This window comes from Passer montanus, unplaced genomic scaffold (genome assembly GCF_014805655.1).
Source record: "Passer montanus isolate IOZ18808 unplaced genomic scaffold, ASM1480565v1 scaffold1, whole genome shotgun sequence".
Lineage (NCBI taxonomy): Eukaryota > Metazoa > Chordata > Aves > Passeriformes > Passeridae > Passer > Passer montanus.
This window is the reverse complement of record NW_024356504.1, coordinates 19,434,654-19,461,648: the sequence shown is the minus strand read 5'-3', so window position 1 is coordinate 19,461,648 and position 26,995 is coordinate 19,434,654. Positions and strand designations below refer to the sequence as shown.

General features: G+C 41.5%; 2 protein-coding genes across 3 annotated transcripts in view; one reads left to right on the top strand and one right to left on the bottom strand.

Moving 5' to 3' along the window:
• The window catches only part of LOC120498661 (TGF-beta receptor type-2-like), a 34,397-nt gene extending 31,709 nt beyond the window's left edge, over positions 1-2,688 (bottom strand). The window contains exon 1 of the mRNA XM_039701705.1: positions 2,157-2,688. Within this exon, the coding sequence (XP_039557639.1) occupies positions 2,157-2,208 (52 nt within the window). The 5' untranslated portion in view covers positions 2,209-2,688. The remainder of the gene's footprint in view (positions 1-2,156) is intronic.
• Positions 2,689-10,120: 7,432 nt separating this feature from the next.
• The window catches only part of SNX4 (sorting nexin 4), a 34,845-nt gene continuing 17,970 nt past the window's right edge, over positions 10,121-26,995 (top strand). The window contains exons 1-5 of one of the 2 annotated variants that reach the window (XM_039699012.1): positions 10,121-10,521; positions 11,498-11,613; positions 21,914-22,052; positions 22,130-22,279; positions 23,323-23,370. In XM_039699012.1, coding sequence (XP_039554946.1) covers positions 10,330-10,521; positions 11,498-11,613; positions 21,914-22,052; positions 22,130-22,279; positions 23,323-23,370 — 645 coding nt within the window. In that variant the 5' untranslated portion in view covers positions 10,121-10,329. Of the gene's footprint in view, positions 10,522-10,847; positions 10,867-11,497; positions 11,614-21,913; positions 22,053-22,129; positions 22,280-23,322; positions 23,371-26,995 lie in introns of those variants that run through there. The other variant, XM_039699018.1, reaches the window with a different exon arrangement.

Sequence of the window (26,995 nt, the reverse complement as noted above, 5' to 3'; positions counted from 1 at the left end):
TCCAGCTCCACCTCCCTGTATGACAGTTTTCCAATTCTGAATTATCCTCCTATTTTTTTTGTCCTGGTCCAGGTTAAGTCCAGGACTGCACCAGCTCTCTGTTCTGGAAGGATTCTCTGGTCACCTGTGTGAGGGTTTGTGTCAGCAGTGGTGAAACTACAGCTCCTGTCTTCACCCTCTGCTGAGAAAGCCATGTAAAATTGCTGCCCTCCAGCAGGCACTGCCACCGAGAAGTTTAAGGATGGACATTTTGAAGCCTTAGTAGGGTTGGCCATGGAGAATTAGGGAAATCCAGTAACTGAATTTCAGTTTTCTGGGCCATGTTCCCTATGGCAAATCTTAAATATCTGTGCCAAGAGGAGCAACTTTGCTGCTGCCACCAAGGCAGCACTGTCATTCTTTAATGAGAGGTTTGATGAGTGGTGTGATTTGTTGCTTGAAGAACAGCTGAATGTGTATATTCTGTCAATTTGGGGAATTTGGGGACCTAGGTTTTCTCTTCTCTTTTAATGCCAATGCAAAGTGGCCTCCTTGGGTACTTTTACTTTCTCAGAATGACTGTAGGGTCAATCTTAACACTTAATGCAAAGGAAGTGGATGTAGTCCCAGAAAACATCTATCATTGGTGAGCTGAATCACAGAGAACAAGCCTTGGCTTATTTTTGTTACCCTGTGCAGAGGCAAATTTTGTCATCATATCACTCATATAACCTTTCAGATGAACTTAGTAATGGTGATATGTTTTGGTTTGGCTTCTCTCAAGGTTTTAACCTTGCCTTTCAGAAAAAGGAAACCATAAGTTAAATAACTCCAAAATTAGGTATTTCTGAAGGATAGTTAGTGGTCTTCTTTCTTACCAAAAACAACCCAAGACTGTGCTTTAAATAATAATTTGTAGTAATTCCTGCTCCAAATGTGATTAAGTTAGCAGGATGTTATCAGTATAGCATGCTACATTTCAAACCACACGTTAGGGTATTATCTACAAAAATGAATACTATAGATCTCTGTAAGTTTGAAAAATCAACCAGATACTATGTCCTAAATCTCCCCATCTGGTTCTCTCCGCTTCAACAGTTGCACCCATGGTTTTGTTTGCCTACACACAAATTACAGACCAATCATTCTTTTATTCCCTGGTCTTGTAGATAGGGGGACCCATGTAAAGTGAATGCAGATACAGATCCCTGCCCCCAGTGATTTCATTTGGACGCAAAAATACTGGAATTATAATCCTCCTCTTTCATCACTTTGAGCACAAAGTGATTTTGGTTGTATTGAAATTTCTATAGCAAGGGCAACAGGTCTGTGTTTGTAAGAGTTCACTTTTAAAAGTAGGGTCCATGCAAATATATAAATATATGCTTTTTAGGAATATATGCTTGTATACACATACACAGACTCTGTATATACAGAAAGACACACACACATACTTAGGAGATGTGTATATAACACTCACTTATATACAAATCCATTCCCTGTTATGAAACAATCATCAAGATATAAACAAGAAAAAGTAAAACCACGGATGGGCACTTTTTCAAGTGCTGCTGGAGGGTTTTATCTACAGAATTGAAGAAGTGCTATCAAAACTGAAGCAGGGCACTTATTACAAAGAGATCTTTACGTAAGTGCTGGAAAGGTTTGCCGAATAACCAGATGTTGTTGCAAAGACACTTCTCCTCCCCCTCTCCCCACTTCTTTCCTTCTTTAATAGTTCGATTAATTCTGCGCATAAACCAGGGCTGATAAAAGTTCTGAGCTGCAAACCTCACCACATCTGGACACTGTCGAAGCCAGATCATTCAGCGGTGCACTTCAGTTGCTTTTAATCTCCCTCAATAAAATAAAAACTTCCAACAAGTAATGCTGACCTATATATATTTTTGCACTGTAAACACTGACATCTGCGAGCTGCTCCAAGCGAGCACACAGCACTTTCCACCACGCTTGCCCCTCGCCATAGGAGAAATACACAGCTCATGAAGTCGTAGCAGAGTATTCAACTAAACTCTCTGCTATTTCCAATCCTCTGGCTAATTGCTGTCAGGGGACAAATCAAAGATTAGCTGTTTTGCTGGAGGAAGGAAAAATAAACGACCTCTCTGAGTATGTTGCTTAAAACACTGCCTGACCAGAAACATTTTTCTACTCACACAAGGAGAGCAGCAGCAAGGAAAGCAGACCCGGTCTCCTGCAGTAGCCCATTTCTGGATCCCCCTGGCAAGCAGAAGCCCAGCTTCACGTTGGTGACCAGCTCATCCTCCCTCGGTGCAGGAGGATTCCTGCCTTTCTGCTGTCAAGCCCGGAGCCCCTCTGTGCGAGGCTCCCGGCTCCGGCTTGCCGGGAAGGCGGATCCAGCCGCTACAGCCCAGCTGTGCGTGGGGTCCGCCCAGGAACTGCAGTTTATGAACAAGCCAAGCCCGACTCTCCTCTCGAAATATATACAAATACGAGAGGGGGGGCTGGGGGAAGAAGTCAGGCTCTGAGGAAAAGGGGTTGATTTTTTTTTTCCCCCCGATGTCATTGTGGAGCTGCTCCTGGCTCCATACGGCCCAAGGATCTTTGAAGGGGACCCAAAGCCTGCTGCACGCATCTAATCAAAAAGGCATGGGTAGTCCTGCTTGAGCCTTTCATCTGAGTAAAGCACGAAAGGTAATGCCTCTGTACGCTGAGCTGCCATTAATTCACCACTTTCCCCCTGTATTTTAGAAATTATCTTTTAAATAAGCTTCAACGGGCTATACTTATAAAGGGATAATTAAAAGTTTTAGGGCAGCTTTTTCAGAAAGACCACATCAATGTGAGCTTAGCCTAAAATAGGTGCTCGCAACCCATTAAAGCAGCAGTATTTAAACATATATGTTTTCCTGAATCAGGGCCTAAAATAATAACGTAGGGCATTTAAATATCTGCTTTCTCCCCAAGATCTCCAGCTGCTCTGCAAAAACTAGTTAGAAATATTATCCCACTTACAAAAGGGAAACTATGAAATGTAGAAGAATTCTGACTTGCCTTGGTTGTTAACACAATCAATCAGTGGCAAAAGGAGGAGTAAAATCCTCAAACTCTTGCCCTATGATCTGCTCCAATCCTTCAGATCAATGTATTTGAGAGTGGCAGAGAAAGAGATGTTGTTATTAAGGCTTTTTGCAGCCAGAAAAAAAAAATTACAGTTAATGAAAAGCTTTTTATTTAACCCTTTTACAAGGGGTAAATTTTTTTGTTCATTAATCAGTTTGAGGTGGATATGTGGTGTACCTATTGTGTGTGTATTCATTATGGTGAATATTTTCCTCCATTGGACTTCACGGCTCTTTCTTTGTATCCATCTTGCTGATAAATTGCACCCACTTGTTTTGTAAACTATTTATATAAATTGTTCTGTTGGGGTGCTAAATAATGGTATCCCTTTTCCCATCTTCTGTGTTTAAAAAGGGAAAAGAGGAGATGTTAGATGTGGTGCAGGCAGAGCTGATAAACATTAAGTGTGTCTCCTGTGCCATGCCTCTGCAGAGGGTTGCTTGCTCTGCTCTGACTTGCTCCAGGGTGCCCAGATGCAAGTCAGCTCAGCCTGACCATGGGGAAATGCCTGCATGTGCCTGGCCCAAGCTACCACAGACCAAATATGGCCTCTGAGGACTAGGAATGAGCAAATGTTCAGCAAACTTTCACAAAGACGTGATTTTCCAGCAAACATACTGGAACTGCTTTGTGCACAGTGGTTTCTTGGGGTGACCTGCCAAATCTCCTCTCTTGGGTTCAGAGCATTTCAAAATGCCCATGGATTTTTCAGACTGCCAGTTGAATTTTCAGATGTGAGCTCTTGTGTGTGTTACAGGATAACTGGGTAAGGCTTGTGTTAGCAACATCACAGGTTATTCATGATCCATGGGAGCCCCCTTTAAAACCAGGAAAAAACCCCTGCTGCCTATGAAACTTGGAGAGAAATAATGTCCCCAGCAGGAGTCCAGAGGGGCTTTAAACAATGGTGGACATTGACAAAACATGCTGTAGGATTTGGAAGTGCAGGAGAAGCATGGGGTATTATTTTTTCTAGCAGCAGAACCTGGGAAGGCAGCAGGACACCGCACAATGTCACTGCAGCCAGGGACCCTGAGCTGCAGGGTCTGCATTTTCCAAAATTCCGGGCAATCCCAAACAACTTCTGAGCCAGACTGAACCCTATAAAATGCTTTGTCCTGTCTGCAGAATAATCTTAGGGAGAGACTTGTGGCCAGATCTCACTGAAATGAGAGCAAAGGCAGTAGCTGTCCCATGCAATGGCATCTTTACAAGGCAGTGGGATATCTACAGGAAGCTCTGCAAGAGAGAATTTTTGGGTAGCAATGCATGTCCTGCTCTTCCTAAACAGTTATACATATTTTTAGATGGTGTTACACCTTCTGCTTGGCAAAACAAGCTGCCATGATGACATGGGCAGAGGTTTGCTTTCCTAAACTGGCCACTGGGCACTGCCAGCTGCTTTCTGTGCAGGGGGAAACCTGCCTGTCTGTTAAGCCCTTATGTGAGATTGCAGGGAGCTAGATGTACCCTCCTGCAACCTTCATTTTTAGTCCCCTGAGCTGAGGCTATTGCAGGCAAACCTCGTCTGAAGAAGAGGAAGGAAGTGAGGCTGGCATTATGCCATGAGTCACCCCAGGTCAACAGGGGAGCCCCTCAGCGTGTGCTCCACTGACCTGACTACCTGCTCTGCTCTGGAGAACCTGGTTACTTCTTAGAACTTATCCAAGGGAAAAAAAAATCGAACTAAAAATCCACCAAAGTTACTTGGGGAAAAGTGAGTACCCTGGGGTTTAGCCTAAAGTGCCTAAACTCACATTATAGAGCTTTGCTTCCATGAAAGAACACAGTGACCTTTTGAGTAAGACACTGGGGAGGAAGAAGAGATAAATGGTTATTTTTATTGTTGGCTTGTTTATTCCTTTCGGTGTAAATTCCCCTGCTCCTCTATTAGTGGTCTGGACAGCCTCATAACTCAAGACACACTGAAGGCTGGATTTAAGCTGAGGAACGTAAGGTCTCTGCAGGGTGATTTTTAAGTTGCATTGTGGGAGCAGTTTTCCCAAAGTTCTCATTTAGGAGCTGGAAGATATTTACTAGAGAAGTAAAATAAAACTTTGGACACCTGAAACAATATAGCATATATTTAAAGGAGGGATTCAAACAGCCTGGGTTTCCACTGTGGGAGGCAAAGCTCAGCAATCAAGCAATAGATTTGAAGCTGCCAGCATGGGCAGTAAATACCCCTGCACAGGGTAACCTCATGTGGACATGTGCCAGGCCCAGGTGACTCAAACCTGTCATTATTCCCAGGGGTGAAGATCACCTTCTTGAGACAAGGAATGTGAAGGGAGAGAGAGAAGGGAACCACGTAACCATGCCCCAGACACTGCTAATGTAAGGGCCAATGCTCCTGAGCTTCTCTGGGCCTCCTCCATGCTTTCCAGGCCCCAGAGATCCCAGCAAGGTCTGGGTTTAAAATGACTGACTACAACAAAAGGTCTTCGGTTTGCTTGTGCAATCGGTCTTAGGTTTGCTTGTGCAAGAGGGCCAGAAGGATATTTCCTTCTGGCCCTCTTGATTGCCTGCACATTACACGACTGGACTAATATCTGTTGCATCTGTATTGCTCTTTTTAAATCTGTTTATATCAATAATGATGTTGGGCTTCAGATGAGCTCTGTGAGTGTCTTTGTTGTTAGGAGAATTTGTTTTATACTTTGAAGTATTAAAAGACAGTCTAAAGAAAACATCTAGCTGATAGGATGTTAGCTCAACTTTGAGCTAAGTCCTGATGAGCACAAATCCACAGTATGGATTTGTTTTTATGTTGTGTGCTCATATTGTACTACCCACAAGTTGTCCCAGCAGTTAATTAAACCCCAGAAATGTCATCACTTCTGCATCTTATAAGCATGAGATTGGTTTCACTGTACCATCAGCAGTAGTTGCCTGAGAAAGATGTGCACCTTGCAGTGTGGATCCAATCCAGCCACTGTCTCCACCCTGCATTCACAAGGGCACAGCTTCCTTGACTGCTTCCAATATGCACCAACATTAAGTAGAGGTCTATCTGTCTCTACCATTTACAATGTTATTGAGTTGGCTTGTTGTTTTTTTTTTTTCTCTTCAATTCTGTCACACATCATCTAGCTTTCTTCCTTTGAAGTTTTCTCATGGCTTACTTTGAGCTGCTTTTGAAGCCACTTTCAATACATTTTCATTCATACTGTTGATGTGTTTGTACAGATTCTTTCAAAAACGTGGATTAATTTTGGTTTTCTTGTTTTTATTTGTGTACTGAGATATGCTATTGCTGAAAGGGATGGAAACCACTGCTACCAATTTCAGACTGAGTGAAATTGAATGATTTTCCCCACCCCAAAAGTCACCCATATCTCTTTTCCACTCTTTCTTGGAAAAATTAACAAAATGCTGATTTTCCTATACCCTAGTACTCATTTCACTCAGATATTTAGGTGATAGAAATACGTCTATGAGGAGCCTGAACTCACCTACTTTTCTGCCTGCACTCTGCCATGCTGAAGCAGCTACTTGTGCATTTTACTGACAGTTCCTTGACATTAATTCCTCTTCTGTATTTTCTCAGGGATCCTCAGCAAGCACTGTTTTCTGCTGCATCCATCACACACCAAGGACATCACACACAGAGAGATGCCAGGCTCTTCAGTGGGGATCACCCTTTGAAGACCAACAGCACAACCTGGTACCACTTCAGCTGCTGGATGGCTCTGGAGAGCAAATAACTCCAGTTCTGGAAGAATTAGTCTGTAGAGGGAAGTAGGAGCAGTTTGTCAGCCTGACTCATGATCTTTGTATTATTATTACTGGTAGTGAAACTATGATAGGATCCAGGAGCCTGAACCATGGATCAGGAATGTGCTTTTGAAGAGAAACTCCTGGCCTTCCTGCTTTGGCTTGTGTTACAAGGCAGCCTTAAGGCAGGCACACATGGAGTTTTTTTCCAATAGCAGTTAAATGTAAGTTGTGAAGAGTGGCCAGTCCCTGGGAGTGGGCTAGAGGCACCCTAAAAATTATCAGCTAAAATCTGTGTGGTGTGGTGGTGGGTTCTCAGCTCCAGGGTGTTGCTCCGTGAATCCATTCTGTGCTGAACCTCCCTGCTTCGGAGCACCAGCACAGCCAGATCCTGCACAGGATACGCAGTCAGCAGGAATATTGGCTGGTTTACTCTCTCTTCCTGAGGTTACTGAAAGGCTGAGGGTGTTGCAGGATAGATGCAAAGCAGAGACACTGCTTTAGGTGTTTTCATTCTGGTTCTCAGTAGCATGATGGTTGTTGTTAGTGGTTTTATTATCTTTAAAATCTAATTAATTCTAAGAAGATGAGGCACTCGAAATGAAGATACTGGTAAATAATGTTGTGACAAAGGGGAAAGTATCTGAAATATTTTTCATTAATATGACTTTTTTTTTAGGTGTGTTATTTGATAGAGCAACGCAGGCTGTTGAAAAATTCAATAAGAACACATAAAACAAAACACACCAGGAAAGCAGTTTATAAGGTAATATAGCTTTCTTCCATCAAAAAGCAGTTTATCCAATATAACAGTAGGATTAAAACAAATAGATTTACAGAATAGAAAAGATGGAGTTCCCTGTTTTCCTGAGACTGTAATGGGACTCAGGGCAGCTTCAGAGACTGAAGGGACTTGTAGGTGGGAAGTTGAGTAGAGTTTGCCTTAAGTTGAAGAACAAGGGACCTGCTGCCCAGTGAAGATGCTGAAGAGCAGGAGAGTGTCCTGGTTAAACTGACCTGCAGGAGATTGGAGTCACATCCTGACAAGAGGGGATTCAGGGATGCCCTGGGTGCATGAGTGGTTGTGCCTAGTTAGGGAGGAAGCACCACAGTTTATTTTGACGAAGTAGCACAAGTCCTGGAGGATCTCCTGAGAGCAGCACTGTGCTGTGAGGAAATACTGTTATCCCACTTTGCAGGCTGAGGTAGGGAAACATGGCTCAGGAAGAGGACTTTGCTGGAGACTTTGGTGTTTATGGAAGATCTCTCCATTGCACATTGTTTTTTTCAAGACATCTCACTCTCCTCTGAACTCTCCAGGCTGTAATGTACGTGAGGGCTACCCAGGCTCCCAGTCATCTTTACTTAGGCACTTCTACCACTACCCTCATCCTATATATGTAATGTTTTAACTCTTCTCCACATCTTTTAGTGCGTGAAGAAAATTCAAAAGTGAAAATAGTTTTGGAAATCATAGAATGTTAGACCTACAATATATTATGGTACTTTATTGATAATGTTGTTTCCATAATAAAAAAAATTAATAGAAAGTATGATATCCTGCATGAGTTTCACATAAATATTTCCATTATATAACTGATAGAGATCAGAAAAATTTCAGTATGCACATGCTGCAAATGCAAGTGTAATTGATACAAGGTATGTATCTTGATGTACATCTTGAGTAAACATAAGAAAACCATAGCTTAATGAAAAGCAGACTGTGTCTTACAACATGCAATCGTGCTTTTACATCTGAACTGGACCTTGGGTTTAGAAAACAAATCTTAAATCAGTCCTATTCAGAGGACAAATCACAGTTCACATACTTGTAAAAAACTTTTGTTTTAGGAAAGCCTTTTGTGGAAAAGCTTGGGAAACTCCATACAGCTACAGTGGTGGAGGGGTGGGAAAGGATAGACTGAGGTATCAGTTCAAACAATCTGAGGAAAAAGTTGCATAAACATTGAAGACAACAGAATAGAAACCAGACGCCAAATATTAATTCATGGGGTCTTCAAAGGGGATTTTGAGATTTATTTTAATTGTTGTTGAAAGAAAAAGATTAATTTTTGGATGAAAAATGTATGCAAATTCATCTCTGGTCAACACTACAAAAACCCCATTTCCTACACAAAGCAGAAAAAAGCAAAGCAAAGAAGCGCATAATATGAACTCTGTAATCCCCAAAGTGGCCTTTAACCTGGGTTTGAAAAGAGTAGGAAAAGAAAAAAGCTACATAAGAATAATAAAGAATGTAGTGTTTGAATCAAAGGACATGAATCTGGTGCAAGAATGGGAAATCTCAAGGGTTGATGGGATATGTAAACCAGGGAACAATGACATGGTTCCTGAGTGTCCAAAATGGTATTTGGAGAATGAGGAATAAATAGGAACAACCTCTTCATCCAGTTTGCCAGTCCCAGAGGGACTGTGTAAGCACCATGGCATCATGAGGGAATAAACCCAATACTGAAGATATATATATGTATAAATCTACAGTGTATGATGTTCTGTAGGGCCTGAAGGGTGCACTTCCCGAATATCTCTCCAAAAGGACAGACAGGGAATGACAGAAATGTACAGGGTTTTTTTTCCTGCTCAATGAGAAGAGATGGGACGGCTGGGGCTTTCATTAAATAACGTCAGAGGCTTCCCCAGAGCTGAGCTTGGCAGGTTTTACCTACTCCAATCCCTCCTGAGGAAGCGTGGCAGGGTGGAACATCCTTGAGTGTTGCCCAGCAGAGTTGGTGGGCAGGAGAACGCACCTCTGCATGTCCAGCCACTGCTGGGAGGGAGCCGATGGAAAAGGCTGGCAGCCAGGAGGGTGAGGAAAAAGGAACACAGCACGGCCGAGTCCTTCAGTACTCCTAAAGGAGTGAGTGGAAATAACAGGCTGGTGGGCTTCACAAAAACAACCCGAGCTGCCTAATGCTAACAAACATCCTGTGGCAAAGTTAATGTCTGCTGTAAGAGACTCAGTAAAGGGAAGTGACAAATCTTGCTGTAGATGAAAGATGAGAAAGTATCTGAAATGTTTCCCATTCATGTGGAATTTAATTTTTGTTTAAGGTGTGTTATTTGCCATAACTACACAGGGTGTCAAAAAACCCCAACCAACCAACCAAAAAACAAGGAGGAAAGGTGTGCGAAGCATGGCACGAGAAACTCTTCAGTGACCTGAGAACTAAGAGGGGAAACAACGACACGAACAAATTTTAGAAATAAACATTTGCAGCTGTAGGAGTGCGGCTGAGGGGCCGGGGGAAGCTCTGCCCGGGGCAGGGGCTCAAGGCTGCCCGTGGGCGAGCGGAGCACGGTGACAGCGAGGGGCGGCCGTGCACAAGGGCACGAACGAGCCCCTTCTGGGCACCAGGGTGGGCAGGCCGCCCTCAGCACCCCCGCATCGAGCCTCTCTCTCCCCGGGCACGGGAGACAGCGGAGGGCGGCCAGGGCCAGGGCCGGGCGGCCTCGCCCCGCCGCAGCCCCGCGGACACACCCCGGCCCGGCCCGGCTCTGGGGCCGGCCATGGGCTCGCCCGGAGCCGCCTCAGCGCCTGCGCGGAGCGCCGCGGCCGAGCCCCCGAGCCCCATGGAGAGCACCGAGCCCGAGCCGAGCGGCAGCCGCCCGGAGGAGGAGGAAGAGGAGGAGGAAGAGGAGGAAGAAGAAGAGGAAGAAGACGACGGCGCCCTGCCGGCCCCGAAGCAGCCCTTGGCCGCGGTGAGGGTGCGGAGGGCGGTGGCGGAGGGGCAGCGTCCCCCTCCCCGGGCTCTCGGCCTGCTCCGCCGGGCGAGCACCGGCCTTTCCTGAGCGCGCTGCCCGGGCCGGGCGGGAGGGTGGCGGGGCTCGGGGGGCCGGGCGCTCGCTCAGCGCTGCCCCCGCGGCGGGAAGGGGCTACAGGTGGGTCCGGCCCTTCCTTCGCTGCCGGGGGCCGAGCCCCGCTCGGTGGAGCGCGGGGCAGAGCTGTGCTGCATGACCCTCTGAGCTGCGGGGCTCTCTTCGCAGCCCCGTCCTGGCCGCTGTGGGAGAGCTTTGCGTACCCTCTGTCCTCGCCCCTAATGTCAGGTTATTGTTTATTATTATCAGTTATGTTTTTGTCTCCCCCTCCCCCCTTAATTTCACAAGTGACTCCCCCTCCCTGCTCAGTGCAGCTCTGCCTTTCCATGGTGGGCGTGTGGTCCTCACTGATTTCTGGCGGCCAGTGTGTAAAAGATAACGATCCTCCTCTGAGAGATTAAAAGAAAAACATCTTGGTCCGGATATATTCTGTTTCCTGTGAAAGGGGAGAGGTGGCTACATGTGTCCCGGGTGTCCTGAAGAGGAATTCACTGGTAGTTGGAAAGTGTTTGGATTGAAAATACTGGGGTTAGCGTGTTTGTTTTTTAAAAAAAGGTTACTTTGTTACCTGTAAAGAAAAATATTTCTCGTTTCTGTATCCTCCTGGCTCAGGGTGGTTTTTGGTACCTGAAGTTGTCAGTTGTTGACTTTTCTGTTTTCCCCTAAAGAAGGTTTCCAGTTTTCACTTGCAAATGTGGTACAGAACATAGGTAGAAAGCAAAGCCCTGTCAAAGCCTTTATTCCATAGAGACTTTTCTTATTTGAACAAATGTGGTGTGGGAGAAGGGGAGGCAAGGTTAGTAGCCTTTGCTTTGTGTGGTTAATGTTACATGAATCTTTATTTTCCTCTTCTAAAAAGATGGAAGACTGTTTGGCAAAGAAAATGGAAATCACGGTTTCAGAAGCTGAAAAACGGACTGGGAGGAATGCCATGAACATACAAGAAACATACACTGCTTACCTCATTGAGACTAGGTGGGTGATGAGAGCTCAGTCTCAAGCGTACATGGATGTGCCATTCTAAACAGATTTTCCCTCCTTCCACCCCTAAAAATAATCAGGTACAGTTGATGAGAGGATGTAGCTGTTTTGTGCTTTGTTATGTGGTTATCAACACTGAAGGAACTTTTCCTGAGATAATTTGGCAGCTGAACTCCAGTTCAGTACTGGTGCTGGTTTTGTGTAACTGTGTACTGTAATTCTTCATTTGGAGCTGGGTGGAAAAATGTGTGTTTGAAAGTTGTTGCATTAAAATGGTGCCAGCAACTGCTTGGTTATTTCTTGGACATAAGTTGGACAAATTTATACACATATTTGTGAGATGGGTTGTAAGAGAGGTCTAAAATAACTGTTAGGCTTGCTTGAGATGACAAGAAAGAGAGAAGTCTCATGACTTATGTCATGTGGTCAAAATTTATTGCTCAGCTTATATTTGAAGTGTTTTGCTTGATCTGATTACCACATACTCCTTGTAGATGGTTTAAGGGTTAGAGTTAGTTAACTATTTCCTTTCTTCATACTAGCTTGAACTTTCACTGGGGAACTTACTGCTCTTAATTTGTGTTAACAAGATGAATACTACTGGTATGGTAAACACTCTTAGTACCACAAGCAGAAAATTTCAAGTATTGAGTAGTGAGAAAAACTTGAAAATCTCTTCTAACTTATCGGTAAACACTCTTAGTACCACAAGCAGAAAATTTCAAGTATTGAGTAGTGAGCAAAACTTGAAAATCTCTTGTAACTTACTTCCCAAACAGTAACAGATGACTCCTGTTATGTGGGATCATGTTGCTCAGCTGAAGCAAGAATTTCAAAATTAGACTTTGTTACGAGTTTTGTGTACCTCTTCTTTATATTACTAGTTTTAACCTTTAGGCCTTGCCTTTGGAATTATCTGCTGTACAAAGAAAACCTTCTGAAACAAAGCAGTTGCATTTTGCAAAGGCTCTGAAGAGTTCAAATTGTAATACTGTCACATAAGCCTTCTATCTGCTGGTTAAAAGGCTTCTTAGCTTGTTTGGCTGGTGGACACACCAGTCACACTGACTGCAGGCCTGCTGGGATAAGTTTACTATATTTTTGCTTAACTTAAAGAACAAAGTCCAAAACAGACATACATTCTTCAAATATTGTAGCTCTTTGACAGTTGCTCAGATGCTTAAAAATACTTTTACAGTGTGTTGATATTAAAGATCACACCTTCTCGTGTTGGTAGTGTTATTTCTGTTGTAATGATATTTCTGAAGGAAAAGAGAAGAAAATTGGAATCATTGGGGCCTAACTGTGGTATGAAGTGTGCTCTGGGGGCAGATTTCTGCAGCCCCAGAACAAGCTGACTGCATCTCCTTTTCCAGTCATCCTTGCATTACTTTAGAGTTGCTCCCACTGGTCTTTCCCAGTTGTTCTTTCGTAGTGGCAAAGCTGTACTTTGCTGGCCAGATTGTGTTCCTTCATTAGGATTTGTTTTACTCTGTGGTCAGCAAATACCAAGACCAATTACATGTTTGTCACAGAGCGACTGAAAATGTGTGTTTGTCACATCTCTAATAAAATAGGTGCTCTATTCCTTTTGCTGAGAAGGCAAAACTTCTTGCATAAATATAATTGGTGGCTATTAAATGTGCTTCCTGCTGAGCCTGTAGCTGTAGGTGGGCTTCACAGTAATTTGTCTGGGTAATAAGATATTTTGTAGCTGAAGAATAAAACTGTTTATAGTAATATAAAGGGAAGACCACTTAATAATAGTTGCATTATGTTTATGTGAACTGGGGTTCCGCCATTACTGCTATCTAGGATTTAATTTCAGTTTGGATTGAGGAATTCTATCTGGGTGAATAAGAGACACAAGATGGATACAATTACGACCATGGTATATTTGTTATAGAACAGGAGCTGAGTGCTTAAACCTTTAATGCATAAGTTTCACTGGTGCTGGTGAAAGTGTTTTCAAAATGCATTGATGCTGTTACTTAGTTTTCCTTTTTAAATGAAAAGATTTATTACTATGTGCACATTTTTGCTTGACTTTTGTTGATTTTTTTATTAATGTGATGTTATACTTTGCTGTAGATATATTTCTTTGAGACAAAACAAACTCCATTGCTGTAGACTGCAGAGCATCAGGAAATTCCAAGGGTTGTGCTTCCTGAAAACATCTTCTTGCTTTAGACTTTTCTACATTAGCTAATTTGACTTTTTTATGATGAGCTATTTCCATTCAATTAGTCATAATGTCATTTTGTTTCACAGCTTCTGTTAAACTATGCAGTTATTTAAAAATAAATCAATTTTTATATTCCCCCTCTGAGAACAGAGGTCACTTCTACCTATTTGTGGGAAATGGCACTAAGGCAAGTAGATATTCTTAAGATGTGTAACTAAATATTCTTTCTTGAGATGTGTTCAGCATATCGCTTGCTTTTTATAAGGAAAGTAGCAAATATCCAGGATCATACTTAAATCTGGACTTGCTTGTTAGAATTTTGGGCAGCTGTGTCTCTACATCAGAGTGTGCATGAAACTACAAGAACTCGGGTAGAATAAACCCCTGAGTCTGACTCCTGGCTTTGTACCTGTTATTGCCATGACAGAGCTGAAAGTTAATCAGAATGCAGAGCACCTCTAAAGTGCTCTGTGGTATTGCACTTTTAATTATAGGACACACAGGGAATGCCTTTTTTTTCCTGATCTCCTTTAAAGTAAACTGTTTCTTCTGTAGTAGTAGGACACTTCCATTTAGTTCACTTTCCTTTCATCCCTGTTGACTAAAAGATTTCTATCCCAGCCTTCCCGATCAAACAATATGATGACTAGCACGTTTTGTTTTTTTTTCTTTGGCTCTATTTTAAATGTGGCTTTGGGAAAAAGTAGCACAAGTTTGTGCAGTCTGCTATCCAACCACTTGTTAGCAGGATCTCTGGTTTCTAGACCTACTAGTCTTCACTTTCTCTTGCAGTAATTTGACAAGGGGGCTCATTTTATTTCGTTTTTACTCCCACAGTATGGCTGGGAAGTTACTAGCCTTGTTTCTGGTTACAGTCTTTGGAAAGTTTTCCACTAGTTAAATTGTGATATGAGTGTTACCTGCTTCTCTGTTAAGACCTTGGATTGCCCATCCAAAGTGTGAGAACTTCTATAGAAAGTTTCTGTGAGAGAAATGGACTTGGAAATCAGTAGCTAGCCAGGCCACAATTCAGAGATAGCAGTGCTGCATTGTGGGATTTCAGGAGCTTTTCCTTTGTTATATTTTGTTTAGTACCCTTCTCAAAGTTTCTTTTTTCACACTGGGCTAGGTGGAAAGCCCAGGCATGGGTTTCCTGAGAAGAGGCAAAGGATGAATGCCCACAGAGGGCAAATGTTGTCTTCTGATAGAATAGTAAAGGACAGATTTTGTCCAATGGGAATCAGGAAGACATGTCCAAAGTACTCCAAAGGAGATATGAGGGAAAAAGTCTAAATTCAGCATGAGCTTTAAACAGGGAGGTGAGGTTGGGAAGTGAAAGAAGACAGAGGATTTGAGAAGTTAGTTTTCTGTTGGTTTTTACTTGGTAGGAACTATGAATCATTCATCTTCCTGAGAAATGTATGCTTTTGTTAAATACAGTAAACTGGGTGACAGTATAAAAAAACCCAAGGAATCACCTGGCTGTGAAAAATCTTCTGTCAAGAGAAATGCTTCCTTGTCATACAGCTTGCCAGGTAGAAGAGCAGCTGTCTTAAACTGCTGTCTTAAACATCAGCTGTCTGAGAGGCCTGAATAGAGAGACTATTTCTAAATAGCTGTTAGAAAAAGTTTCCCATCCCTCTAAAATGGTGTTCCTCTGCACAGGGAGTGAACCTTGCCCACTACAGGGAGTGGAAGTGTCACTTCTCATACACTGGAAGGTCAAAGGTTGAAAGCAGAGTTACTGCTTCCTTCATTGAAGAGATGATTACTTTTACAAGGAAATAAATCTGTGTATTTCCTTCTTGTCTGATTTAGTACTTCGCAGCCATTTGTCTTTATTGCATTCAGAATTATTTAATGGCTCATTTAAGATAATTAGTTTTAAATGGGAAGTGAGAAGAGGTTAATTAGATGGACTAAAGTTTTCACATTGACACTTTGAATTAAGGCAAATAAATGAGACATGGAGTAATGTAATCTTTGAATTGGTTATGATAACATCAGTTATAAATGTAAAAGCTGAAGGTTTCAATTATGTCTTTTTAATTTTTTTGGGCAGGTTGGTTCATTCGATGAATAACTTGCATTGTTAAAAGTGTCCTTAAAGGGGAAACATATGGTTTTCCTGCCTGAAGACTGTACAAGTATTATATTGTGTTTTTAGAACCAAAACAAATTGAGAAGTTTGACTGAATGTCAACAAGTGATTATAATCTTAATTGAAACTGGTCTGCAATACTTGCATTTAATGGGGAAGTTCATAACGTTGTCTAAAAAATTAGATGGTAGTGAAGGTATTAAGTCTAATGAGTACCTTTGTGGATTTCTACTTCCTTTCTGAAATGGTGTTCCTGGGGAGGAAATGCTCTTGTAATTGGTGATATTTCATGACCTCATATGTAATCAGGCAGAGACATTTTTGGTGTGATTAAAAAAAAAATTATCTTGGTTGCCTGTCCTAAATCCATCCATGCAGTTTCAAACTCGTGTTGCCGCATTTAAAAGGCCATGGTGCTGACCCAGGCTCCTATCTGAGGGCTGTGCAGTGCTTGCCCATCACAGCTTTGCAAAGAACTTGGCTGCTCCCCTCCTTTATCCAACTTTGCAGCATTGTGTGCTCCAGAGTGCACAGCCTGGGGGTTTACTGTAAGCCTGGGGGGTGCAACTGATGCTAACGATTTCAAAATGTCTTAAATGTATTCAAATCAATCAATTAAAGAAGCATGGCTTCTTTGTTAGGTGCTATATAGGTGCTCTCCTGATGAAGATAAAAGGAGCTGTAAAAGGCAGTGTTTGCACTCCTGTGACACTGAGCATAAATGTATGTTAGAATAAAGGAAACAAGTATGGTCTGAGATGAGAATAATGTCAGGTTGCTTAACACACTCTGTGGTGAGGTGGTTGTATCAGATGCTGTCTAGTTAAGAAATAATTAACTACACAGGCAGGTTTGACCTTCAAGATTCTCTGGTAGTAATTTAATCTTCAGGGTGTAGAGTGAGGTTTTTGTGTCCCTCACAAGGGTTGTAAAGATTGATTAACTGAGACTGGGGGAAGCCTGGCTGTTGTCCACAGATCTGCTTTGTCAGAATAAATTGACAATAGACAGATGTAGTAAACTTCCTTAGTGTCTTCAGTGTGGGCAGGGTAGGTGCAGTGAGTGGTATGAACTGGTCTGGCAGTCTGCTTCCTTCCTCCTGGAGTTCTTGAGGCCCTGTATGGGCATAAAACTTCTAGTAACAAGGTAGTGGTTTGTTCTGATGTAGGACTAGGCTTCTCTATAAAGCTGTGGTCCTTTCCTGCTGAAGTGTTATGCTCCCAAATGACCCTTTAAAATTTTTGATTAATATTTATTTTTCTGCTTAATGTGTGTGGACTGAGATGTTACTACTGTGTTTTTTTTCAAATAACTGATGGGTTCTTATTAATTGTAGCAAATATAAAGCTGATAAGCAGGCATTTTCAGAAATGGTTTTGCCTTTTTTTTCCCCCACAGTTAAGGCTCAGCCTTTGCTTCTCCTACTTTCTAATTAACTCTGCAAAACAATTAGGGAGCATTATAAGCATGAGTTAGATGCTTATAGAGATGGACCATTCTCTGTCAGAAGGCTGGCACAGCAGCATCTGTGTCTGCAGCACAGATGTGTCCTCCTGGGATGTGGCTGGGTTCTCAGGGCAGTCCTGACCCGTGTTTTTCTTATCTCCCTATTTATGCTTGCTTGTGCAGTCTGTTCTCAGGCAGGATCCCCATAATGCTATCATGTATTGATGGTAGCAGTCTTTCTTAAGGGTTGACAATAACCCATGTGGAAATCTTGAATCCCATGGTGTAAGTCAGTGCAGCTGTTGGTAGGCTACTGAAGCTGAAGATAAAAAGGATCTGTAATTCTGAAGTACTTTTATGAGAGTGTCTTGAATGGCCAAATTGTTTACCAAACCCTGCTGGGAGTTTTTCCTCCAGGAATGCAGTGTTTGTGCCTTCAGCTTTTGACAAACAATTAATCTTTTAAAGCACAGTAGCTCAATTCCTTGTCTATTCAAATTTACCTCTTACTCATCAATAGTTCAATCACTAGATACCTGCTTTGAGCTCAAGTGTTCTTGTAATATTTGAATGGTGCAGCAGTTAGTGTGGGGAGGAATGCTGCACAGCCTGTCAGTGCAGGCTAGGCTGAGCTTACCCTCTTCAGAACTCAGTATTTGCAGGTGCAGCTTCATTGAATTTAAATACTCTAATGGGGAAGAATTCTGTGGGATGCTGGCAGTGTGAATAGTGGCTGTCAGTAGTGTACTCACCTTTTCCTCTTGAGTCACTCTCAAATAGTTTTGATCTGCAGCTGTTTGTGTTGAATGCTATGAATTTATCCTTTTTTCTTCTTAGTTGTGAAGTTTTTTTTTCCCTACAAATTCAGTCACCTGGAATGAATGTCCTTTCTCCAAGGCACGGGTAGATACATAAAAGTTGTTCCACCTTACTAAGTTAAAAAAGTATATTTTGTGTTCTTCCATACGACATTATTCTACCTGAAAATGTAACTAAACCAAAGTGTATAGCAAGACTGTTCCTCTCAAATGAGGGCTCACAAAATCACCTTGTAATTTTTTAAAATGTATAAGATAATTAGGGCAGTTTTGGAGTGGGATTGTTTGTTTTTCAGTAAGATCATTAGAAATCTGACCTTGTAGGTTAAGAATAGCTTAAAAAATTACCAATAATTTGTGTGCTACTTAGGTGTTTTAAACTTCACAAAGTTCTTACTAATTCAAGAACTGTAAAGCCTGACTTTTGATGGAAAAAATGATGTAGCATTCTCTTCTACTGAATACCATATGAGTAACAATTTGTAGTTCATAATTTATTGTTCCCCATTCTGAGTTCTCCAGCACCAGAAGGATGTGGACTAACTGAAGCAAGTCCAGTGAAGGGCTGTGAGGATGATTATGGGCTTGGATTGTCTGACCTGCAGGGAGAGGCTGAAAGAGATGGAGTTGTTCAGCCTGTGCAAGAGAGCTCATTTTAGCAGTTGTGGATCAGTATCTGATGGGGAGGTAAAGAGGATGGAGTCAGACTCCTTCTGTCATGCTGAGAGGGCAAAGGGCACTGCCCACAAATTCAAAGTGGGAAATTCCAGGTAAAAGTAAGAAAACCTCTTTATTGTGAGGTTTGTCAGACATGGGAGTGGGTTGCTCAATCTGGTGGTAGAGCCTCAGTCCTTGGAGATACTCAAAACCCAAGTGGATGTGGCTCAGCACATCCTGCTTTGAGCAAGGAGCTGGATCACAGACATGCAGAGGTCCCTTCCAAACTCAGCAGTCAATACTGTTCCTTGTAGGGTTATGCCAGTGTTTTGTGTGCTAGTTAGTAATTTAAATGAAGAATAAAGTAGATATAGACATCACCAGGGCAAAGGGCACTGCCCACAAATTCAAAGTGGGAAATTCCAGGTAAAAGTAAGAAAACCTCTTTATTGTGAGGTTTGTCAAACATGGGAGTTTGAAGTATGAAGAATAAAGTAGATATAGACATCTATATCTAGATGTTTTCTGTTAAGTGCCTTATGTGAATTCTCTCTCTGTGCTTATTCTAGCATATGCTAACTGCTGGAAGTGTTGCTACCCAATGCTTATTTTATGATATTGCAAAGTATTTCTATTGCTTTGAATAGGATTGGAAAGTAATACAAATATTTGACAAGAAAAGTAATTTTTCATACAAGACATTCAATGATTTCTCCTTTTATAGTAGCATAAAACTCTTTATTACCTTGCTAGGTCATGTTGGTTTTGAGTCTTCAACGAATTTTTCAGACACATCAATTTTGTACCTGCTCGCTCTAGCTAGTTTGTTAAGGTTTTAGTCCTTAAATATAAAAACATGTCACTTTGAACAAAAAAGGAAAATTGGAAGTACTTGGAAATTTGCTTTTTTTATAAAAATATCCTTTAAGTTTTTGACGTTTTGAAGTTGTATTTGTATCGACTGTTGTATCCAAGACAATTTTTATCCTCTGAAGACTTTCCCACTGAATTGTCCATTTCTTCTTACAATATTATGTATCCTTCAGGTACTCATGAAATTTTACTAACTTGGAACCTTACACTTTTCCAAGAGAAATAGGGCTGTTTCTGTAAGGGTGTGGACGAAGCCACATGTGTCTCTTTACTTGGTTGTGACCTACCTGTTTGTTTGTGAAGTTTTTTTTTCCCTACAAATTCAGTCACCTGGAATGAATGTCCTTTCTCCAAGGCACGGGTAGATACATAAAAGTTGTTCCACCTTACTAAGTTAAAAAAGTATATTTTGTGTTCTTCCATGCAACATTATTCTACCTGAAAATGTAACTAAACCAAAGTGTATGGCAAGACTGTTCCTCTCAAATGAGGGCTCACAAAATCACCTTGTAATTTTTTAAAATGTATAAGATAATTAGGGCAGTTTTGGAGTGGGATTGTTTGTTTTTCAGTAAGATCATTAGAAATCTGACCTTGTAGGTTAAGAATAGCTTAAAAAATTACCAATAATTTGTGTGCTACTTAGGTGTTTTAAACTTCACAAAGTTCTTACTAATTCAAGAACTGTAAAGCCTGACTTTTGATGGAAAAAATGATGTAGCATTCTCTTCTACTGAATACCATATGAGTAACAATTTGTAGTTCATAATTTATTGTTCCCCATTCTGAGTTCTCCAGCACCAGAAGGATGTGGACTAACTGAAGCAAGTCCAGTGAAGGGCTGTGAGGATGATTATGGGCTTGGATTGTCTGACCTGCAGGGAGAGGCTGAAAGAGATGGAGTTGTTCAGCCTGTGCAAGAGAGCTCATTTTAGCAGTTGTGGATCAGTATCTGATGGGGAGGTAAAGAGGATGGAGTCAGACTCCTTCTGTCATGCTGAGAGGGCAAAGGGCACTGCCCACAAATTCAAAGTGGGAAATTCCAGGTAAAAGTAAGAAAACCTCTTTATTGTGAGGTTTGTCAGACATGGGAGTGGGTTGCTCAATCTGGTGGTAGAGCCTCAGTCCTTGGAGATACTCAAAACCCAAGTGGATGTGGCTCAGCACATCCTGCTTTGAGCAAGGAGCTGGATCACAGACATGCAGAGGTCCCTTCCAAACTCAGCAGTCAATACTGTTCCTTGTAGGGTTATGCCAGTGTTTTGTGTGCTAGTTAGTAATTTAAATGAAGAATAAAGTAGATATAGACATCACCGTTTTCTGTTAAGTGCCTTATGTGAATTCTCTCTCTGTGCTTATTCTAGCATATGCTAACTGCTGGAAGTGTTGCTACCCAATGCTTATTTTATGATATTGCAAAGTATTTCTATTGCTTTGAATAGGATTGGAAAGTAATACAAATATTTGACAAGAAAAGTAATTTTTCATACAAGACATTCAATGATTTCTCCTTTTATAGTAGCATAAAACTCTTTATTACCTTGCTAGGTCATGTTGGTTTTGAGTCTTCAACGAATTTTTCAGACACATCAATTTTGTACCTGCTCGCTCTAGCTAGTTTGTTAAGGTTTTAGTCCTTAAATATAAAAACATGTCACTTTGAACAAAAAAGGAAAATTGGAAGTACTTGGAAATTTGCTTTTTTTATAAAAATATCCTTTAAGTTTTTGAAGTTTTGAAGTTGTATTTGTAATTGTATCGACTGTTGTATCCAAGACAATTTTTATCCTCTGAAGACTTTCCCACTGAATTGTCCATTTCTTCTTACAATATTATGTATCCTTCAGGTACTCATGAAATTTTACTAACTTGGAACCTTACACTTTTCCAAGAGAAATAGGGCTGTTTCTGTAAGGGTGTGGACGAAGCCACATGTGTCTCTTTACTTGGTTGTGACCTACCTGTTTGTTTTTGATGTGTAAGTGCATTGACTTTTCCTGTGTTCCTAGCAAATTCAGGTGCTATCAGGCAGAAATTATAAATATTTTTAAATTAAGTATGTAGACATGAAATTAACTAAGGTTACTTTAGGTTATGGGCAAGTCATGCAGTAATCACTACCATACTTGGGGCTTTTGTTCTAATTGCACTGATGGTTTTTGAGGGAGTAGGTGATGGCTCACTAATATTTAAATTTGCTGCTTTATCTTTCAGAGCTGTTGAGTCCCAGAGTGAGGGACAATGTGCCCCAGTGGAGTCCCTGTGGAGACGTTACAGTGAATTTGAGTTGTTGAGGAATTATTTGTCAGTTACCTACCCACATATTGTTGTTCCACCTTTGCCAGAAAAAAGGGTAAGGAAACCGAAACTGTGGCTTGCTTTGTTTTGTTTGTTTTTTAATTTACTGTTGACACTCTTCTGTTTAACTAGGCTGACTTTGTTTGGCATAAGCTATCAGCAGATAATATGGATCCAGATTTTGTGGAAAGAAGAAGAATTGGTCTGGAAAACTTCTTGTTACGTGTGGCTTCACATCCTGTTCTTTGCCAAGACAAAATCTTTTATGCGTTTTTAATGCAGGTATGGTAAAATTATTTCTAAATACATTATTTAGTGATTATTTAATTAGATAATGTCCTTTTGATCTTTTCTATTGACCCATAACTTGTTCTGTGTCAGGAGGAAAGACAGACAACATGAATAAACTTGAGGTGGAAAAGACTTGTCCAGCTAGAAGCTTCTTGAGAGCAGCCTGCAGCTGTACAGTTGCCCTTCTAATCTACTTTATGACTTTTTTTTTTTTCAGTCAAGTTGTAAGGCTCCTAAGAGAGAATTTCCACCTCTTTGGAACCCCCTATTGGGAACTTAATCCATGTTGGTTGGGAGCTTTCCATAGGAGTAAAGCTGAACTAGTTACCATGCTGTACTGCTGACTGCAGGGACAGCACTGGCTTCCAGTTCACTCTTTGGATATCCATGGTTTCTTTAGCCTTGTGGTGTGGATCATCCATTCCTCTGTCGTGGTCCAAAACTGCTACAATACATTGTCACAGAAGTTGTGCTCCAATTGTCAGCTTAAGCATTGCATTCTGCAGCTTTCAACTTCAGGAGGTGTTGGATAGTTCTTTTTTCTGTGCTTTGACGAGAGATTCCCAAATACTGGACTGAACAGCCATGGTACAGTATGTGGGTGTACTGATGTATGGGAGCTGAAACAGTGGAAAACCAGCAGTACACCTGAGCCAGGTGATGGCATGTGCACTGCAAACTGTTGTCAGCTGTATGCTCTCTGCCTTGAGAGGCAAAGGTCCTTGGAGATGCTGGTAATCTCAGAGGCAAAATACGTTAGCTGCTCCTCTTTAAACAAAGCAGTGTGGCTCCTGCTCCCAGCTATTAGATTGAGGTAATTGAAAAGAGGGTTTTTGGGGCAAGATTAGTATGTAAGCACAACATAACAATTGGTTATTCTTAACCCAGATTCTTAAAAAGACATGGGGAGGGTAGCTGAGGCAGAAGCCAGGCATACTGGAGAAGCTCCTTTGATTTAGGCTCTCACAGGGACTTGCAAAAGCTGCAGCATTCTTAAATCACTCTAACTGAATGTTTTTCTCCTGTATATTTAGGAAGGTGGATGGAAAGAAATGGTGAATGAGACTGGATTTCAGTTGAAGGTAATTACTGTAATTGTTTGTCCCATGATTGCTGTGACACAGGCATATTCCAGCAAACATGTTTTAGGCTATTTATGAAAGGATGTTTGCTGTAAGAATGAGTTAAAGGCATTGGTTGCTTCATGAATACTTGTTATTACAAAAACCAGTGATGTTCTTGGCATGTGATAGGTAGGACTGCAGTTAACTTCTCTAGCAGGCTTGTTACGTGCCTGTGTAATTCTGCTGGTAACGTAGAATCCTTAGGAGTTTTAAAAGTAATGAACTTGAGGCCGCAGCAGTGAGTTTTTTGTTTTCTGTTTAATTTAGCATTTTTAAAGGTGGGTGTCAAATTTAGTCTGGTAAGAGGTGCAAGGTGTCAAAAAAAGGTAAACAAAGAGGTCTGAATTGTAGGACTTCTTTGCAAGGAGCAGTTGGTGAAAGGGACTAAGTCAGACGGATTTGGTGCCCTTTAACTGTTTAACAGAATGTGTCTTGAAGTAATACTATCCTCATTGACATCAGTGAGTTCATGGCTGGGTAAGCTGGTGGAAGACTTGCAGGAATAAATGGTCTGAGGTCGTGTGTCTGTACAGGTCAAGAATCTGAGAAGCTGATAGATTGCTGGGCTGTGTCTGGAAGAATTACTGTAGGGGACAAATACTGAGCTTTTTGTTTCATTGTAATGTGATCTGCTCTCATGAAATCACAGCTGAGAACTTGGTAGATTATGAAGAATTATTCTAAATAGTGTGAGCTAAAGAAAATCCCTGGTGCTCTTATTCCCAGTGTCCAAGGGGCTTTGGTACTGACACTTACTGTTGATAACTTAAGTTGACAATAATTCTCTTCCATCACAGTTGGGTTTGCATACTACTGGTGTTCATAATGCAAACAATGTAAAGCTCTGAAGCTGCATACACTCATAGGAGTTCAGAAAGTTTGTACTGGCAGGGTGTGTTCAGGAGAACACACAGTGGTGTGTTTATGGAAAAAAAACTCATGGCAGAATGCTGAGAATATTTGCCTCCCTGAAACCACATTGTAGATTAAATGAGAGACTAGCAAGTCTTGTTTTCCCTCTAGATTTGGTTGTGTATGTTTTCCCTTTCACAGTTCCAGTTTCCTTAGGAAAGAAAAATAACTTTTTGAGAAGCCTGGTAGAAAGAATCTTCCCTTTATTCTACATCTGAGGTATAAACTCTCAATATTTAGCACTACACTGGAAGGAAAACCTCAATTCAGTGCATGTTTTAGACTCAAATTAGACCATTTGTTTATGTTTCTGCTGCCTCTGCTGCATTTAAGCAGGATGTGTTTTTTGTCTGAGAGGGTTTGAACTCTAACTAAACTTTAAATTAGGTATTAATGCAGTGTAGCATGCTATAGCTGAATGTTGATGTTGGAGACTTTGTTTATTCTGCCAGCTCTGTCATTAAATCATGCCTTTCCTCCCTCTCAAACCCAGCACTTATTTTTAAGGGATTTTTAATTTAAGGGATTTGTCACTTGGGATTTTAACCCTTCCTGTAGGAAAGAGAAAATTCCCATCTCTCTTTAGTTTACATAAATGATTATGGGATCATAGTAGGCGTTAACTCTCTGAAAACCCCTCTGCTGTACCTCATTTGATGGGTGGTTCATCTCTAAAATGCTTGTGCATGTCACTCTTAAATCAATTTTAAGACTGGACAGATGTTTCTCTAGAAGCCTAACTCTGGTGTAAATGCTCAAAAGTGGTGTGTGAGAGTTACTGTGCTGCAAATGGCAAAAAGGAAATAGCCCTACTGAGATGGTTGAGCATTGGCAGATTGTGCTTCCTGCCTGACAGTGTTTGTATGAACCTACTGAACTGTTCCTTCAGAGCACTGTGTGTGCCTGTGACAGAAGACAAAAACTCGCCCTGTAACTGTAGGGTAGGAAGTTGTCCTTTCTAAGTGTAAAGCTGTTCTATGTGCCTGCTGCTCCAACAGACTCAAATGGCTTTGGTGCCTGCTGTTTAAACAAAAATACAGGGTTCTGGGAAATAGCTGCTCAGAGGGAAGGGCTCTGATAATGTCAATGTATCTAGGTGATGTTTGCACTGTGAGAGGATGTGTGAGGAGTACCTGCAGGAGTGTGTGAACAGCCCCAAACATAACTGGCTTGTGTATTGGTTTGTTGGGGTATGGTAGTGGAGATCCAAGACAATACAAGCTTCAGAAGTGCTTTTTTAAGCATAAAGGCTGGGACTGTGATCTCCCGCAGTGTTTTGTGTTCCTTGTGCTATCTGGGACATGCTTTCTCATGCTGCCTTGTCTTCCCTTTGCAAGATGTTCTTAGAGAAGTGTCACATGCAGTGGTGACAATGAACCTGCTTTCTCCCAATGTCAGTCACTCTTAGTCTGGACGGTTTTGTTCCCTTACCTTTCAGCTTGTGGGTTATGCTTTGTTTTGGTGTTTGGTCATTGGAAGAACAGCTACAGTTAACCTGACTCTGCCACCAGTCCACCACTAAACCATGTCCCTGGGTGCCACATCAACATATCTTTTAAACACATTGAGAGATGGTGACTCCATCACTTCTGTGGGCAGCCTGATCCTGTGTCTGACAATCTTTTTGGTAAAGAAATTTTTCCTAGCATCCAATCTGAACTTCCCCTGAAGCAACTTGAGGCAGGTTCCTCTTGTCCTACTGCTGGTTATGTGGGAGAAGAGACCAACCTCCACCTCACTACAACCTTGTTCAGGAAATTGTGGAAAGCAGTAAGGTTGCTCTGAGCCTCCTTTTCTCTAGGCTATGTATGGTGTATGTTCTGCTCAGCCCAAATGTAGTGGGAGGTGAAACAGTCTCAGACTGTGCCTGTCTTATCTGTAGATGCTATTACAAGGCCCCGAAAGAATGGGCTCTCTTCTTGTTTTGGGAAGACACTGTGTTCCTTTTACTGACAAATTCAAAATAGCTCTTCATGCTCTGAGTTTTCTGTAACAGGGCACAAAATACTTTTTTGTCATATACCAGCACTAACAAGTACTGCTGAAGCAACTTACTGCTTGCAGCTGTGGCACAGCCTGTTAGCTAAAGGAGTACACTATAGGAAATCTATGCAGCTTGCAAGGTGTGCTGATTTGTTTTCCTTTTGTTGAAGAGAGGGATGTTTTGATCAAAAGTAAACTCCAGCCATTTACAATTGGCTTTTTTCTTTGGTATAGATGAGCCCTGAGTGAGCTGTGTGTAAAATGCATTGTAGGAATGAAGAGTTACAGTGACCTTGACTGAGAGTGATGTGGACTTCGGCGATGAGGCTGAGGTCTCTCATCTGTGTTGGTGTCTTATTAGGAGTAAATACTCATTGCACAGTTTAATATTCAATAAATTGGAAAAAAAGCCCCCTCCATCTCCGTAGAAATGTTCAATACTGCTGTTGCAGTAATTAGTAAACCACATCTCAAAAACAGTCAAAGCAGTCAATTACCTTTTTAATTAAGTATTGAATTTTGTTCTGTAGAGATTTATATATGCTTTACTATGGAGAATAACATTGCACTAAAAAGGGCTTTATTCTGATATACAAATTACATATTTTCTGTAAAGCAAGTCATAAAAAGTAAGAGAACAACATATACAAGATTTTGATTTCACTAGGGAACTGTTCCTGCTAATAAA